This window comes from Dipodascopsis tothii, assembly GCF_038497935.1.
Source record: "Dipodascopsis tothii strain CBS 759.85 unplaced genomic scaffold V1510scaffold_2, whole genome shotgun sequence".
Lineage (NCBI taxonomy): Eukaryota > Fungi > Ascomycota > Lipomycetes > Lipomycetales > Lipomycetaceae > Neoaidaea > Neoaidaea tothii.
Window position 1 is genome coordinate 208,913 of NW_027117986.1, and position 16,506 is coordinate 225,418.

The window sequence follows — 16,506 nt, forward strand, 5'->3', positions numbered from 1 at the left end:
GTAAACATTCCGGCAGAGCACTATTTGTTCCTTGCGCGCACACCACAGATTTTTTTGTATACTGCTTTCCTTTCCAGTTCCTTGCAGACGGCACACCGCAGCGGCTACAGTTGGCGTTTGGCGACCATCTATCCAGGCAGACACGGGCGACGATCAATCCGCAACGGGTTGCACGCCGCAGACAGGACGGACGCCGAATTGGTGAGTACCTCGCGACGGCCGGATGGCTGGCGGGCGCGGCGCGCGGTGGGCGCGCGGGCGACGGCAACGGCGGCGGCCGGTGGCGACGCCGCGCCGGCGTCGCCGGCGGGCGCGGGCCGCGCCCGCGCCCGCCCGGCCGCCCGCGGCGCCCGCGGCGCCCGGCACGCCGCACAGAGCGCTGACCGCCAGGACAACGTGATTCTACGTGTTTGCAGCACCCACGCGCGTGCTGCTGGATAGTAGTCGGACCCGACGGCGGCAGAGACACAGCCCGGTGCTGTGCAGAAAAGGACCGCGATGGCGTCTACGGTAAGTGGCGGTGACGTGGCGCGGCCGCGGGTCGCACCGCCCGCGCGCGGGTCGGATGGCCTGTTGGGGCGGGCGGGCGACACGGGCGGTGCCGGCGGCGTCGGCGGACGCGCCCGGGGCGGGTGGCTGGTGTCGCGGACCCGGTCCACGCGACGGTTGACGCGGTGACACGAGCCGGACCGCGTCGACCCAGGCGTGCGGTCCGGTCACGACGCGGTGACCGGGCCCGTGATCGCGTCCGCGCGCGCGGACCGGGTCCGCCGGCGCGTCGCAGCAGCGCTAACGTCAGCAGAGACGCTCGACCAGACTCGCCGGAGCCGGCGGCCAGGACGAAAACAGCCTGGGCGCCGTGGCCACGTCGCGCCTGACGCGGGCCAAGGCGGCCGCGCTCGAGTCCAAGTCGATCAACGCCAGCGCGCTGCAGTCCAAGCAGGGGGCCGCGCAGAACAACCGCAAGCGTGCCGCGCTTGGCGACGTGTCCAACGTCCACAACAAGGATGCCGGCGTAGGCGGCGACAAGGGCGGCAAGCCGGCCAAGAAGATGGTCAAGATGACGTCGACGACCGTTGCCGCCGCGTCGCGGGCGGCCGGCGCCGCGACCGCGGGCGAGGCCGCGGCGGCGCTGGCACGCCGGAAACCGCGGACCGCGCTGCGGACGGTGGCAGGCGCGGCTGTGGGCGAGGCCAAGGGCAGCGCGCGCGTGGTGCCGCGTGCGACGCGTCCCGCGCGCGCGCCGCTGGCCGAAAAGCCCCTCGAGCCTGCCGCCGAGGAGCGCGAGAGCGACAAGGAGAACGCGGACCCCGAGAGCGGGGCCGTGCGCGCGGCCAAGCTGCGCAGCAAGCTGGCCGAGCAGCCGGACGCGGACGCCGCGGGCGCGCGCGAGGCGCACGAGACCGGCGAGGGCCAGGCGCTGGCCGAAGACGCGTCGGACCGATCGTCGCTGTCGTCGTCGTCGTCGTCGGCGACGACGCTGGACGCGGCCGACGCAGTCGAGGCCGCCGCGGCCGAGCCGGCCGTCCAGGACTGGGACGACCTCGACCTGGACGAGATGGACGACCCGACGATGGTGGCCGAGTACGTCGACGAGATCTTCGCGTACATGCACCACCTCGAGTGGGCGACCATGCCCAACCCCCGGTACATGGAGGACCAGAGCGACCTGCAGTGGGGCATGCGCGAGATCCTGGTCGAGTGGCTGGTCGAGGTGCACGAGAAGTTCCGGCTGCTGCCCGAGACGCTCTTCCTGACGATGAACATCGTCGACCGGTTCCTGTCGGCGCGGGTGGTCACGCTGGACAAGCTGCAGCTCGTGGGCATGACCAGCATGTTCATCGCGGCCAAGTACGAGGAGGTCTTCCCGCCCGGGATCGGCCACTTTGTCTACGTCGCCGACAGCGGCTACACCGAGGACGAGATCCTGCGGGCCGAGCGGTTCATCCTGCAGGTGCTCGACTTCAACCTGTCGTACCCGAACCCGATGAACTTCCTGCGGCGCAACTCCAAGGCAGACGCGTACGACATCGAGACGCGCACCATGGCCAAGTACCTGATGGAGATCGCGCTGGTCGACCACCGGTTCATGAAGTACTGCCCGTCGCACGTCGCGGCCACGGCCATGTACCTCTCGCGCATCATCCTCGGCCGGCCCGGCTGGAACCGCAACATGGTGCACTACTCGGGCGACTACACCGAGGACCGGATAATGCCCGTGTGCAACCTCATGATCGACTACCTGGCCGCGCCCGTGCGCCACGAGGCCTTCTTCAAGAAGTACGCCAGCAAGCGCTTCCTCAAGGCCTCGATCCTGGCGCGGCAGTGGGCCAAGCGCCGCGTCGAGCTGCATCCGCTGCCCGCCCTCGACGAGTCCGACCCCGACGCCGACAACTGAGCGCCGGGCCGCGCGCCGGCGCGCGCGGGCCGCGCCGGCGCGGCCGCCCTGGCCCCGCGGCCACCGCGCCCGCACACATTCATTCGCATTTCGTTCATCTCCTTCCCCCATGACCCTTTCTACGCACGCACACGCATCTGACAGCATCCACCGCTGGCGGGCACCAGACGCGACGCGCCGCGCTGCGACGACGGCCACACGGCCCGGCTGCCGGTGCCTCTCGACCGGCTTTTGATTTACTCGGGATGATGGTTCAAGGTCGTATATACCATTCGGCTGGCTCTGTATTTTTTTCTCCGGCCGGGGGCCGGGACCCCCCGGCCGCGCTTCTAGTCTCTTACGTTTATTGTTTAATTAGCCGGGCGGCCGGTCTGCGCAGCGGACGGCGGCTCTCTTGTGCGCGACGGAACGGCCGCGCTCGGATGGATTCTGGCCTTTGCTTGGCTGCTTGCTGCGATTAAAAAAAGGATTCTTTTTTGATAGAGATGGGGTCCATCTTGCAAGAGTATATAAGTAATTGAATATAACCTGACGGGGCGGCCGCGCTACAGACGCGCGCGGCCGGCGAGGAGGACGTCGAGGGGGCCGTAGACGCGGGCGATGTGGGCGCGCAGGGCGTCGGCGACGACGGCCGCGCCCGGCTCCAGGTCCGTGCGCGGGCCGCGCGCGTAGATCAGCGCCGAGTAGGCCGGGTCGGGCGCGGCGCCGGGCCGGACGGCCGCGCCGGCGCGGGCCACGACGTGGAAGTGGACGTGCGGGACGACCTGGCCGGCGGCAGGGCCTGCATCAGCGCGCACACGCGCCCGGCTTACCGTTGTTCTGCACGATATTGCAGTCGGCGACGCCGTAGACGTCGCGCAGCGCGGCCGCAAGCACGGCGAGCAGCGGGCCGGCGTCGGCGAGCGCGGGCGGGCGCGCGGCCACGTCGGCAAGCCGCTCGAAATGGGCGCGCGGAACGAGCAGCAGATGGTATGCGGCCGACACAAGCGGCTGCGCGTCGAGCAGGGCCACGAAGCGGTCGGTCTCGAGCACGGGCGGCGCCAGGACGTCGTCCGACTCGGCGCCGGCCGCGAGCGCGGCGACGATCCGGCAGAACGTGCAGTCCATGTCGGGTGACGGGCGCGTGGGGCGGGGAAGAAGGGTTAGGGCGGACACGTGGGCACGTGACGGTCAGCTGAGCCGCACGCGCGCCGCGCGCCGTGCGGCGCAGCCACACGCCGCCGCAGCCACACCGGCGCGCGATAACGCGACATTTGCCGCACGCACCACCTAGACCGCATGCACCGCACGTCTCGTCGGCCGCTAGGCGGGTCTAGTAGACGTCAGGCTAGCCGGCGCCGGTCGACAGCAGTGCCGCTGCCGGCGGTCGCTGCTAGTGCGCGGCCAGGCTACGGCGAATGCGTTCGCGCTGACCGGATGGCCAAGGACCGGGGCAGCCAGGCCATGCACGGGCGGGTTCCCGCCGCGGGCGGCGGAGCCAAGCATTCGTGCACCGGGCGTACGCGAGCGTGCCGGGCAGCCGCCGGAGCTCGGGCGGCCGTCGGAGATCGGGCGGCGAGGGCGCAGCACACGCCTCGCGGCTACCGGCCAAACGGACCTGGCCGCGCAGCCGGCCTGCGCGGGGGGGCGGAGATACCGGCTGCGCGCCGTCCAGACATTCCGGCGCTCATGGCCCGAATCGGCGTGCGCGCCGACAGCTGCTAACGTCGTCTGACAGACTTGGGCGGAGGCCGGCCAGGTCGGTTGGCCGATCGTGGCTTGCCAGGCTAGCCAGTAGCGGTCAGCCACCATAGCCTGGGTGACGGCAGCGGCGGTGGGCAGCACAGCCCTGTCGGCAGCAGCCGCGAGATTATAGGCGGGCGGGTGCGGCTATGAACGCGGAGCAGCCGTTAGCGTGCGCCTGCGCCGGCGCTAGGCCGACCAGGGACATATTTCGAGCAGCCGTGGACACGATGCAGGCTAGACGGCAGATAGACTTGCGCTAATTATAGGGCGGCACGCGGCGGCATGCGGCCGGCAGAGGTGCAGCACGATGGCGTTTCCACATTGGGACTGGCGTCTCCACATTGGGACTGGCGTTCCATAAAAAACGTGTCGCCCAACTTTAATCCTGCGGTCGTTGTTTGCGCGGCCAGACCACCGTGCCCACGGCCCAACCCGGCTGGGGGCGGGGCCAGCCGCGCGCGTGGGCGCGCTTGTGGGCGGGCGCGCGGTGACGCACCTTGAGGCAGTAGGCCGGCCGCGCAGGCGCCCACCGGCAGGAGCGCAGTTCCGGTGTCGGGCGCTAGGCGCCGGCCCAGAATAGCTCCGGCGCTAGTGTGGTAATAAGCAAAGGCACTGCACGGCTGCACGGTTGGCCGCACTGCTTCCACCGCGGCGGTAATGAGCGCACGGCGGGCTGCCAGCGTACCGTAGGCTTGGTCGAGGAACCTACGCGCCCAAGGCGGCAACAAGGTTTCCGGGCGTCTGAACAATAGCCCAAGGCAGATAGCCCGGGCAGGCCGCCGCAATTGCATCACCGCAATCTCCGCGACCGACGTGCGCTACGTCCACGGGCCGACCACTGCATGCGCTCCGAGCGGCCGTCACACGCTGAGCAAGTCAGGAGAGCGCGAGCTGCACGCAGCCTACGCGGACAGCCATAGTAGACGGTAAGTGCCCGGCCCGGGCTAGCCTGGGGCAGCAACAGGCGGCCGCGGGAGCCGCCGTCGATGGTGGCGGGCCCCTTTCAGGGCTAGCCAGAGCTGCGTCGCCATGGCCGGGGGCTATAAATCGAGCGGCGGCGCTCGCCGGCCCGCGCTGACAGGCAGATTGCTGGCGCGTGCCCCAGACAGAGAACGAAGGCGACGGCCCCGAGAATCCCCGGACGGACCCGCCCTTCGACCGCAGCCTGAGGCCGGTCCCGCCGTTCCCGCCACGCCCCCACCGACGATGTCGACCGAGAAGTACACGCCGCTGCGGCAGACGCAGTCACAGTCGCCCGCGCCGGGGCTGCCGGCGTCGCTGGTGCTCAACATGGGCAGCAAGCAGCTGCGCCGCGTGTTCTTTGCCGTGATGACCGTGGCCGGCATGGCGCTGTCGGCGCTGCTCATCTCGTCGTACTACTCGCCCGAGAGCTTCACCAGCCTGGTGCCGGCGTCGCTGGCGGCGCCGGACGCGGCCGCGGCCACCGCCAGCCCGGCCGGCGCCGACGACCCGTCGACGACGGCCGCGGCCGCGGCGCCGACGTACCTGTCGCAGGCGCTGGCCGACATCGCGTACTGCTCCGACCCGGCCAACAAGATCGACCACGCCAACTTCCTGGTCTCGCGCACCGGCGTCGAGAAGACCATCGCGCGGACCGACTTTGGCTACCAGAAGGTCGAGCGCTACAACCCGAACGTGCTGCCGTACCCGCCCTCGCACAAGTACCCGTACCTGGGTCTGGCCCGGCAGAGCGTGCAGCCCAAAGGCATGTACCACCACGAGCTGGTGTTCTGCGACATGGGCTGGACGTGGACGCGGACCATCCGCCGCAAGATCCTGCACTGCAAGGAGAACAGCGGGCGCTCGGTGCGGCTCGAGCTGCCCGAGTGGGCGTCGCCCAAGGGCAAGTGCTCGCGGTACCCGTTTCTCGGCCTCATCCAGGGCTACACGGACCCGCGCGTGTTCTTCTCGCCGCTCGGCGAGCCCCTCATGATCGTCGGCACCAACTCCAAGACAGCGTGCCTGGGCCAGTTCGTCGTCGACCTGCGCACGTACATCCCCGATCTCGCCAAGAAGATGGAGATCGAGGACGTGCCGATCCGGTTCAAGGAGATCACCGAGCTGCCGCGCAAGGACCGCGCCGAGGTCGAGAAGAACTGGTTCATGCTCTACGACGAGAACAACCGGGTGTACGTCCAGCACGACTACGACGAGCGGTCGCTGTCGCCGGTGTTTGGCGAGATCGCGAACATCGCGCCACCGACGCCACAGTGCCTGATGGGCCTCAAGGAGAAGTTCAACATGAAGGACGCCGCGAACGACATCCACCAGGCGACCAACTCGCTGCGCGTGACCCTGTGCGACTTCCCGTGCGTGCCGACGATCCACAACACCGTGCTGGTGGAGATCGTGCACGTCAAGTTCAAGAACTACTACGAGCTCTTCTACCGGCGGTACGCCGTGGTCATGAACGCCACGGCGCCGTTCGAGATCATCGGCCGGACGGGTAACCTCATGTACGCGGGCACCGACGAGCACACCATGATCTACACCGTGTCCATGGGCTGGGACCCGGACAACTTCCGCGTGCACGAGCCGTGGGACGAGGCCAAGCACGGCGCGGTGGCGACGAGCGCCAAGAAGACGCCGGGCCGGCCGGAGCCGCCGCAGCCGCCGTCGGCGGCCGCGTCTGCCGGGGACGAGAACGAGGACGAGGAGGTGGACGACGGCGTGCTCGGCCTGACCGACCGCCTGAAGAACCTGCTGCCGTTCGGCAGCGGCGCCCGCCGCGCGCGCCGCACGCGCCGCGACGAGGGCTCGGCCGGCACGGCCGGCGACAAGACGACGACGACCGCGGCGTCCTCGGCTGCGTCGTCCTCGACGTCCTCGGCTGCGCCGTCCTCGACGAGCTCGGCTACGTCGTCGGCGTCGGCCACGTCGACCACGTCCGCCGCCGCCGCGAGCGGCTCGCCGGTCACCGGGTCGAAAGTCGTCACCCCTGCCAAGACTGGCCCGCCAGCCAACAGTCTGGTAAGCAAGTACTACCACGGCTGGCTCAACGACGTCATCATCATCAACATCGGTCTCAACGACGTTGAGGGCGCCGTTCTGCATGTGACCGCCCGCAATCTGCTGGACTGCATCCACCTTTGCTAGCCATAGCAGCTCTAATAAGATATTCATTAATGTGTATGCATTAGCGTCGATGTGGTCGAGGCGGGTGCGCGAGAGTAACGGCGGTGGCTGGCTTGGCGCGGTGCGCCGCACGGGCCGTGTGCGCCGCGCAGCGTGCGGCGCGCTGGCCCCGGGAGGCTCGCGCGGCTGTCCGGCCGGAACACGTTCCGGCCAGCCACGGACGCGCCACGCGAGCGCCGGCCAGGCGGCGGCCGCGCTCGTGGATCCAGTGCGCCGGGCTAAAAAGCAGTCACGCCCACGCTGCATGGCGTGGTTGGTGCTACGCTCATGCATGACGCGCGCTCAGCCGTGCCCGCCGGACGCGCCACTTGCCTAGACCAGCGCCGTGGCGAACACAACGTCGGAAGTGCCGAGGTGACACAGACGCCACATTAATTTCTAGTGCGGCTACGCGATCAGCGCTGCGCCAGGCCGCGGTGAGACATCTGCGTGGGCGGCCTCCGACCGCAGAGACGCCGGGCGGGCGCGTAGTGTGCACGGCCACGACTGCAGCGAGGCTGTCGGCCCTGGTGCAGGCGTCTGCCGGCAGGACAGCCAGGTCTGCCGGGTGGCCGGTGAGGCTTGTTGCTGCGAGCCTGTAGAGCCGCCGTGTCTGGAACTTGACGACCGCGTCGGCGACTGGGTCGGGCCTAGCTGCCGGCCGGACGGGCGGCGGTGGACGCACGTCTGCCCGCAGGGCCCCTCGACGGAAACGCTGCCGACTCGCCCACGACTCGCGTGGTGCCTACGGGTGCCCGGGCGCCCGTCGAGGACGCTGCGGCCAGACGCGGCCGGCGGCGGCTGCCGGAGGGCCGCGGCCGCGACGTGTCGGCGGAGCGCGCACGCAGGGTAACTGAGGCGCGGTCCGGCGCAGTGCGGCGCCAGCCGTGCGGCTCGCGCGCAGGCGCAAAGTCGCGCAACCCCGCGCGTGCAGGCAGCCGCAGCCCAGGCCGGCGGAGTGCGAGGACGCAGACCCACAAACGCGTCGGGCCAAGGCGGGCCGAGCACCGCCACCGCGGGCGCGCCACGCGCCACACCGCATCGGCTCGGCTATACGCGCGTCACACGGCGTGTTGGCAGGCGGCCGTCACACGGCGGCGCGGGCACCCACGGGCCCCGCGGCAGCTACCCCAACCGCAGTCCGAACAGTGTCACGGACAAGCAGAGCGGAGCGGGCGGGCGCGAGAGTTAGGGCAAGTTGCGGGGTAGTGCTGCGCAACCGTCGCGGGGCGGCGCAGTTGCGGGTCCAACTCGCGCGGCGCGCGACGGCTCTGCCGTGCGCTAACCCTGTACGGCGGCAGCCACAGCCAAACTACCACCGCCGGCAGATATGGGCGCAAAGGGCGCCGACATCCACGCAAAGTGTGGGAACAGTCCGGGACCGAGCGAGCGGCCGGCACACGACCAGGACCTTCGCAGAGGCAGCGCACAGACGCCAGGCGCGAGCAGCGCAGCATCTCCAGCGCGCTTGACAGCGCGCGCAGCAGGGCCCCCGCGGGCCCCGAATAGCGTCGAGCGGACGCGAGACCGCACAGGACCTCCGGGACCTCCGGCGGAGAGCAGACAGCGTCCGGGCAGGGCCGGGCGCAGCGAGAAGAAGCGGGCAGCAGCGCAGGCGGCTGCTGACGCGGAGAGCGGCGTGGACGAGATGTGCACCATGTCGCTGTACACCACGACGCTGCTGGTGGTCAACCCCGAGCCGTACGTGCCCGTGGCGCACGCGTACAAGCGGGTGATCGGGCACGCGCTGCATGTGACGATCACGAACGGGCACCTGGACATCCTGGTGGTGAGCCCGCCGCGGAGCTTCCGCGACGTGCACGAGATCGTGGCCCAGCTGTACAAGCTGGCCAGCGAGCTGTCGATCGTGCAGAACCGGGGCACGGTCGAGATCCGGGTGCTGCTGGAGGGCGTGGGCGGGTTCCAGATCGCGGACGTGCGCAACCGGAGCTGGGAGGTCGTCGCCGTCGGCCAGAACGACCAGAAGCTGATTCCGATCTTCATCGCCGAGCAGCACTCGTCGCTGTACGCGCCGGCGCTGCCGATCATCGTGCTGCCGGTCGTGGACATGCCGTACCTGCTGGCGTACAAGACCGATCCGGCGGCGCCGGCGTCGCTCGACTCGGTCTCGGTCTCGGAGTCGGACGACGAGTCCGACACGCTGTCCGAGCCCGTCTTCGAGGCCGGCCAGCTCGTGTTTGCGCCGGGCGACGACGAGGGCACGCTCGTCGACGAGGACGAGCCGGGCTACGACCTGGGCGAGGACGCCGAGTACGACACCGTCGTCGTCGGCGGCACCTTCGACCACCTCCACGTGGGCCACAAGATCCTGCTGACCATGAGCGGCTACCTCGCGCGCGAGCGCCTCATCGTGGGCGTCACCGGCCAGGAGCTGCTCAAGAACAAAAAGTACGCCGAGTACATGGAGAGCGTGGCCGTGCGCAAGGAGGCCGTGCTCGACTTTGTGGCCTACATCTACCCGCACCTGCCGGCCGACGCCGTCGAGATCCACGACATCTACGGGCCGACCGCGGCCGAGCCCGACCTCGACGCCCTCGTGATCTCGGCCGAGACCCGCAAGGGCGCCCGCATGGTCAACGAGGAGCGCGCCCGCCGCGGCTACGCGCCCCTCAAGGTCTGGGAGATCGGTGTCGTCGGCGGCGGCGACGCCGAGCACGACTTTGCGGGCAAGCTGTCCAGCACCGACCTGCGCCGCGCCGAGTGGGAGCGCGACCACCAACCCCAGATGTCGGCCGAGGAAGCCGAGCGCCTGCGCGTGTTCCAGTACGACGAGGACGTCCGCGCCAAGCTGGCTCAGCTCTATAGCACCCGTCGCGTCAACATCCGGACCGACTTTCAGGACGACTATTAGGAATGCATTTATGGCTGTGGACCTGCCGACACCGGCGACGTAGCGCCAGGCAAAGTACGGCCATGTGCTGCGGCTGTATGGACGCGCCTGCGACGGCGGCTGCGTCGAGGCTGGCTGCCCTTGCGGCGGGAGGGCGAGAGTCAGCCGCACCCGGTGCGGCTCACGTAGCGGACGCCACCCGCAGGGCCACCCTCGACGGGGTCGCCGCGGGGGCGCGTGCGGCTATATGCTGCGGCTATATGGCGAGCCTCCGGCGGCGACTCCATCGAGGGTGACTGCCCTTCGGGCAGGACGCAATGCCAGCCGCACACAGTGCGGCTCACGAAGCGGAGGCCGCCCGCAGGGCCCACCCTCGACGGAGTCGCCGCCGGAGGCACGTGCGGCGATATGGCGAGCCTCCGGCGGCGACTCCGTCGAGGGTGGCTGCCCTTCGGGCAGGCGCGGGACAGCCGCACGTGGTGCGGCTCGCGTAGCGCCGCACACGCTGCGGCGCGACGCGTCGCGTGTGCTACTTCGTCCCATTTTCTCCCCAGGCCGACGTTGGCCGGCGACAATGACGACCCCGAGAGCCAAGCGAGTGCGGTTGTCGTCGCCCGGCCGGCCCGGCGCGGTCCTGGTCGGCTGGCCGACGGACTCGGACACAGACGCGACCGACGATACAGACCTGCCGGAGTGGTTGCTGGAACGGCCGGCGGCGGAGACGCCGCAGAAGAGCGAGAGACCAGGAAGCGAGACGCCGCGGGCGGCCGCGAGGGACCCAGCTGCCGACCGGTGGCTGGCCGAGGACTGGTGGCCGCCGGGGATGCGCTCGCCGGCGGCTGACACGGAACCGGCGGCCGTGGACGCTCCCGGGCCGGCCGTCCACGCGCCTGCAGAGTCCGCGCCGGCCGCCCCGTTCCCGGCAGCGGCGCCGGAGGCCGGCGTCCCGGACGCGCAGGTGCCCGCCGAGCCGTTCGACCTCGAGCAGGCCCGGCGCAAGGCCGCCGGCAAGCTCAAGACCGCGTGGGAGTCCATCTTCGAGCGGTACGGCCGCGACCTGTCGGCCACGACGGACGTGGTCGACATCGTCACGGGCGAGATCGTCGAGGACCACGGCCACCTGACCGGGCTGGACCCGCAGGCCGCCGGCGTCAAGAGCGTGTGGCGGAACCGGGGCCGGCGCCGCCGCGCGCCGGTCGAGGCGACCGACGACGAGGCCGAGCCGGCCGGCCGGCCGGCGACGCCGCAGACGCCGCAGACGCCGCGGACGCCGCGCGCGCCCGGCCGGCCCCGGCGCACGTACGCGGACGCGTCCCAGACAATCATCAGCGGGCTGCTGGAGCTGATCGGGTCCGAGTCGGCCGACTCGAGCGACAGCGACAGCGGCGCCGAGAGCGCAGACAGCGTCGAGAGCAGCACGAGCGTGAGCTCGGGTGTGGGAGAGGGGCCGGCGGCAGCAGCGGCCGCTGGCCCGGGCGATGCGGGCGACGGCGTGGCCGGCGCCGTCGCGGCGGAAGCCGGCAGCGCGCCCGACGGCGGCGACAAGGCCGCCGCCGCCCACAACGACGTCGCCGCCGCCCGCAGCGCCGCCGCCAGCGTCGCCGCCGTCTGCGGCACGCCCGGCTACGTCTGCGGCCGCACGTTCTGCTTCGCTTGCATCTGATATGTACACTATTTCGCCAATATCTCGTCCAGCCCGACCTCCGGCCGCTCGGCCGTGCCGCCCACCGGCCCCACGGCCGCCCAGAACTTGGACAGGTGGCGCGCGCCCGAGTCGCACAGCACGGTCACAACGACGTGGCCCGGCCCCAGCGCCCGCGCGACCCGCAGCGCCGCCACGCAGTTGACCGCGGTCGAGCTGCCCACAAACAGGCCGTCCTGCTCGACCAGGAAGCGCGCCATCAGCAGCGCGGCCGCGTCCGACACGCGCTCCGCGTCGTCCACCAGCCGGCGGCCCACGTCGAAGTTGCGCGTCAGCCGGTTCAGGCCCACGCCCTCCACAATGGTGTCGACCTGGTGCCGCCGGCGCGTGCCCTCGCGCTCGCGCACGTCGAACATGACGTCGTACTTGATCTTGTTGAACAGGCCGCTGCCCTGCGGGTCCGCCAGCACCACGCGCACGTCCGGCAGCACCTGCTTGAGGTACCGGGCCACGCCCGAGATGGTGCCGCCGGTCCCCGACGCGGCCACGAACGCGTCCACGCGGCCGCCGGCCTGCCGGTAGATCTCGGGCCCGGTGTGGTCGTAGTGCGTCCGCCAGTTGGCCTCGTTCTCGAACTGGTCCGCAAAGACCGCGCGGCCGCCGGCCGCGCACACGGCGGCCGCGCCGGCCCGCGCCGCGTTGACGTACTGCCGCCGGTCGACGATGCTGGCCGGCGGCACCTTCTCCACGACCGCGCCCAGCCGCTCCAGCAGCCCGATCTTCTCGGCGCTCGTGTCGTCCGGCAGGCAGATGTGCGCGCGGTAGCCCTTGGCGCGGCACAGCATGGCCAGCGAGATCCCGGTCGATCCGCTGGTGCCCTCGAAGACGGCGTCGCCGGCGTGCGGCACCAGCCGGCCGTCGCGCTCGGCCTGTGGTCAGCGCGCCCCGTGCGGCCCGTACCTGCTCGATCACGGCCAGCGCGACGCGGTCCTTGGCCGATCCGCCGGGGTTGGCCATCTCCAGCTTGCCGTAGACCTCGCACCCCGTGGCCTCGCTCAGCGACCGGATCCTGACCATCGGCGTGTTGCCGATCAGGCCCTCGACGCCGGCGCGCACGTCCAGCACCGCGGCCGCCGCGTCTGCCGCGTCCATGGCGATCGGCGCCCGCGGCGCGGGCCGCCCGGCCTCGGCCGCGGCCGCGTCCGCCGCGCGCTCGCGCAGAAACGCCACCAGCGCCTGGACGGCGACCGTGCCGGCGGCGCCGACGGCCAGACCGACTGCCGCGCCCGCCCAGACGCCGCGTCCGCTTGCCGCAAAGCCTGCCATGGTGTGTTGAATGCGCGTGGCCGCCTGCTAAATTCGCGCGCAAATTTTCCCCCACCAGACCGCCGACGCTACACACACGAGAACCGGGATTCCGGCGCACACAGGCTGTTGCGCACGCCGAGAGCGAGCCAGGACACGGGCACTGGCACGAAGGACTGGATTCGATAACCGATTGCACGGTTGCGGGTACGTGGGGGGCGAGGGCGCCGGCCGCCGGCGGGCGGCCGCGGGCCGGCGCCGCGCCAATTCGGCCGCAGCTGACGCGACAGACGCTTGGGATGCACGCCGTGCGTGCACGATGGACTGCCGGACGGGCCGGGCCGGCGCTGCGGTGCGGCGGGGGGCGGGCGGCGGCGAATCGGCCGCCGGGCTGGGTGCGCGGGCTGGCGGGCGGCGGCGGTAGCAGCAGCAGGAGCGGCGGCGGCGGCCCCGGCAGCTCCGCCGGCGACGGCAGCGGCAGCGGCAGCGGCAGCTCCACCGGCAGCTCCGCCGGCAGCTCCGCCGGCAGCTCCGCCGGCCCCTCCGTCCCCGACACAGACGTCGCCGACCGTCGCCGCGGCCGCGCCGTCAACCGCGCCTACACGTCGTCGCTCCTGGCCACGTCGCGGTTCAAGGGCCGCGGCGCGTCGCTCTCCACGCCGCTGCGCGAGACGGAGGCCGACGCTGTCGCCGTCGAGGAGCCCCGCAAGGCCCGGACCGAGTTCGACTACTCGGTCCGGCCCGAGACGTTTCTCCACGTCGTCGGGCGCAACCCCCCCGAGTCGTTCCTGCAGTACCCGGTGGTCACGTCGGCCGCGCTCGCCGGGCGGTCGCGCGCCGAGCGGCCCCGCGGCACGACCATGCTCACCCGGGACTTCATCGACGGTAAGTCGGCAGCGGGCCTGCTGACGCAGACTCGCTCTACAACCCCCACTACGGGTACTTCTCGCGGCAGGCGCTCATCTTCTCGCCGCAGCAGCCGTTCGCGTACAACAGCCTCGAGTCGCTGGACGAGTTCGTCGACAAGTGGTCGTCGGACCTCAAGCGGTACGACAAAGTGCTCGACCGGGACCCCAAGCACCCCGAGCTGATCCCCCAGCTGTGGCACACGCCCACAGAGCTCTTCCAGCCGTACTACGGGCAGGCGCTGGCGCGGTACCTGCTCGTCAACTACATGCTGACGCTGTACCCGTACCGGGACCTGGTGATCTACGAGGTCGGCGGCGGCAACGGCACGCTGATGCTCAACATCATGGACTTCATCCGCGAGAACCAGCCGGACGTGTTTGTGCGGACCAAGTACAACATCATCGAGATCTCGAGCGCGCTGGCGGCCAAGCAGGCGCAGCCGCTGCAGCAGCGGATCGAGACGCTGGGGTACGCCGACAAGGTCAAGATCATCAACAAGTCGATCCTGGACTGGGACGTGACGGTGCACGACCCGTGCTTCTTCGTCGCGCTCGAGGTGTTTGACAACTTTGCGCACGACGCGATCCGGTACGACAACGAGACCAACGAGCCGCACCAGGGCCACGTCGTGATCGACGACAAGGGCGACTTCCACGAGCTGTACGACGCCGCGCTGGACCCGCTCGCCCGGCGGTTCCTGGACCTGCGCGCGAAGCTGTACCCCGGCACGGACTGGCGGGCGGTGCGGGGGCACCCGCTGGCGACGTCCAAGCGGTGGCGCAAGCTCAAGGAGATGCTGTGGCCGCTCTCGCACGACCTGTCGCTGCCCGAGTACATCCCGACCAACTACCTGCGCTTCCTGGACGTGCTGCGCGACCGGTTCCCGCACCACCGGCTGCTGTCGGCGGACTTCACGACGCTGCCGAACGCGACGCCGGGGTACAACGCGCCGGTGGTGCAGGTGATGCTGCAGAAGCAGATGATCACGGTGCAGACGTACATGGTCCTCCAGGGCTACTTCGACATCATGTTCCCGACCAACTTCGAGCTCGCGGCCAAGCTCTACACCGAGGTCTGCAAGAAGCCGATCACGGTCGAGTCCCACCGCTCGTTCCTCGAGCAGTGGGCCGACCTGGACGCGACGACGACCAAGGAGGGCGACAACCCGATGGTGTCGTTCTACCAAAACGCAGCATTCCTATGTACATAGAGCCAGTGTAAACTATTCGCATCCCGCCCCGCGCGCCGGTCCACGGCCGCCGGCTACGAGAACTTCCACCGGTTGCCGCAGTTCTCGCACGTGCAGAACGTCGTGAGCGGCTGCCGTCAGCGCCGCGCGCGCGCATACGTACCTCGTCCGCCGACCGCGTCTGCAGCTGGTAGTACGACACCTTCTTCTGCTTGCACTTGCCGCACGTGAACCGGTCCGTGATCGCGCGCTCCTCCTTGGCGCCCTGGGCGTTGAACAGGTTCTTCTTCTCGAGCCGCTCGATCTCGGACTTCATCTCCTCGGACGCCATCTCCTGCGGCGTCATCCGGTACAGCCGCTCGGCCGTGATCTCGCCGGCGACGACCCGGTAGCGCAGCGTGGGGTTGGCCTTGTCCTTGAGGTTCATGTAGAGCGAGCGCATCTTGGTGCGGTACGACGGCGACGCGCCCTTCTCGTTGGCGAACACCGTGGACTCGATCGCCCGCGCGCACGCCAGGATCCGCTCCGCGTACGCGTCCGAGTCGCTGGCCAGCGCGTTGTACGTGATGTTGACGCAGCTGTTGCGCACCTTGTCGTCGTAGACGTTTGTGTTGACGTTGTCCGTCTTGCTGTCGCGCGGCGCGCCGTTGGCCGGCTTGGGCGCCTTGGGCGCCTTCTTGGGCGCCTCCGCCGGCGACCCGGCCGCGGACGGCGTGGCCGACGCCGACGCCGACGCCGAGTCCGGCTTGGGCGACGGCTTCTTGCCGCCTGCGGGCGCGCCGCCCGCCGCCTTCTGCGTCGTAATCTGGTCCTTCCAGCCCTTGATGATCGACTTGACCAGCTCCGACACCTTCTTGTCGGCGTGCGACCGCAGCTTGTTGACGGCGATGCCGAGCTTGGTTTCCTGGAGTCAGCCGTGGCCCGGCGCCGCCCGTACCCGCAGCAGCTTCTCCGTCGGATACACGTCCTTCTTGAGCTGCTGGAGAATGTCGATGCACTCCTGGCCGGTCGTGGCCTTGTCCAGCCCGGACATCAGCGCCTTGATCTCCCGTGCCGAGAGGCCCTTCTTGTCGCTCATGTGTGCTGCTAATCTGATCTTAGCGAATCCATCGCGCGCCCGGGCGCGGCCGGCCATCGCGGGCCGGCCCGCGCCGCCGCTGCCGCGCGGCGCGCGGCCGCGCGGCGCCCGTTGCGCCCGCACTCACCTGTTGCCGTGCTCGCGACTCGTGCGCAGAATTCTGCGCGGCGCGGCGCGGAATTTTCTCTGGCCGGGTAACTGTGGGGATCGGGAAGAAGGGCTAGGGCTCGCAACGCGCTCGGACGCGTCGTCACACGCCGCCGTGTTGGATCTT

General features: G+C 70.5%; 8 protein-coding genes across 8 annotated transcripts; 5 read left to right on the forward strand and 3 right to left on the reverse strand.

Annotated features, from left to right (window-relative positions):
• Positions 1 to 498: 498 nt before the first annotated feature.
• On the forward strand, positions 499 to 2,398 carry V1510DRAFT_400732 (cyclin-like protein; the record flags this gene model as incomplete). The annotated part of the gene is made up of 2 exons (XM_066931974.1): positions 499 to 510; positions 803 to 2,398. 2 exons carry the CDS (start codon positions 499 to 501, stop codon positions 2,396 to 2,398), a joined length of 1,608 nt encoding a protein of 535 aa, XP_066791417.1.
• A 346-nt stretch (positions 2,399 to 2,744) lies between these two features.
• Positions 2,745 to 3,510, reverse strand: V1510DRAFT_165037 (histidine triad-like protein). The gene is made up of 2 exons (XM_066930380.1): positions 3,211 to 3,510; positions 2,745 to 3,179 (listed from the first exon to the last, which is right to left on the reverse strand). The coding sequence occupies exons 1-2, from the start codon at positions 3,503 to 3,505 to the stop codon at positions 2,944 to 2,946; spliced, it is 531 nt and encodes a 176-aa protein (XP_066791418.1). The 5' UTR covers positions 3,506 to 3,510; the 3' UTR covers positions 2,745 to 2,943.
• Positions 3,511 to 5,614: 2,104 nt separating this feature from the next.
• V1510DRAFT_409957 (uncharacterized protein) lies at positions 5,615 to 7,325 on the forward strand. Its single transcript, XM_066932640.1, has one exon. The coding sequence runs from the start codon at positions 5,852 to 5,854 to the stop codon at positions 7,238 to 7,240; it is 1,389 nt and encodes a 462-aa protein (XP_066791419.1). The 5' UTR covers positions 5,615 to 5,851; the 3' UTR covers positions 7,241 to 7,325.
• A 1,081-nt stretch (positions 7,326 to 8,406) lies between these two features.
• Positions 8,407 to 10,149, forward strand: V1510DRAFT_409958 (uncharacterized protein). The gene has a single exon (XM_066932641.1). The coding sequence runs from the start codon at positions 8,589 to 8,591 to the stop codon at positions 10,128 to 10,130; it is 1,542 nt and encodes a 513-aa protein (XP_066791420.1). The 5' UTR covers positions 8,407 to 8,588; the 3' UTR covers positions 10,131 to 10,149.
• Positions 10,150 to 10,683: 534 nt separating this feature from the next.
• Positions 10,684 to 11,536, forward strand: V1510DRAFT_427905 (centromere protein Scm3-domain-containing protein; the record flags this gene model as incomplete). Its single annotated transcript, XM_066935233.1, has 2 exons — positions 10,684 to 11,485; positions 11,526 to 11,536. The coding sequence occupies 2 exons, from the start codon at positions 10,684 to 10,686 to the stop codon at positions 11,534 to 11,536; spliced, it is 813 nt and encodes a 270-aa protein (XP_066791421.1).
• A 244-nt stretch (positions 11,537 to 11,780) lies between these two features.
• Positions 11,781 to 12,903, reverse strand: V1510DRAFT_359660 (tryptophan synthase beta subunit-like PLP-dependent enzyme; the record flags this gene model as incomplete). The annotated part of the gene is made up of 2 exons (XM_066930977.1): positions 11,781 to 12,680; positions 12,712 to 12,903. 2 exons carry the CDS (start codon positions 12,901 to 12,903, stop codon positions 11,781 to 11,783), a joined length of 1,092 nt encoding a protein of 363 aa, XP_066791422.1.
• A 107-nt stretch (positions 12,904 to 13,010) lies between these two features.
• On the forward strand, positions 13,011 to 15,254 carry V1510DRAFT_388490 (S-adenosyl-L-methionine-dependent methyltransferase). The gene is made up of 3 exons (XM_066931717.1): positions 13,011 to 13,263; positions 13,347 to 13,941; positions 13,971 to 15,254. The coding sequence occupies exons 2-3, from the start codon at positions 13,356 to 13,358 to the stop codon at positions 15,173 to 15,175; spliced, it is 1,791 nt and encodes a 596-aa protein (XP_066791423.1). The 5' UTR covers positions 13,011 to 13,263; positions 13,347 to 13,355; the 3' UTR covers positions 15,176 to 15,254.
• Positions 15,143 to 16,485, reverse strand: V1510DRAFT_409962 (transcription factor S-II, central domain-containing protein). The gene is made up of 4 exons (XM_066932642.1): positions 16,360 to 16,485; positions 16,092 to 16,245; positions 15,318 to 16,058; positions 15,143 to 15,285 (listed from the first exon to the last, which is right to left on the reverse strand). Exons 2-4 carry the CDS (start codon positions 16,230 to 16,232, stop codon positions 15,229 to 15,231), a joined length of 939 nt encoding a protein of 312 aa, XP_066791424.1. The 5' UTR covers positions 16,233 to 16,245; positions 16,360 to 16,485; the 3' UTR covers positions 15,143 to 15,228.
• Positions 16,486 to 16,506: the final 21 nt, after the last annotated feature.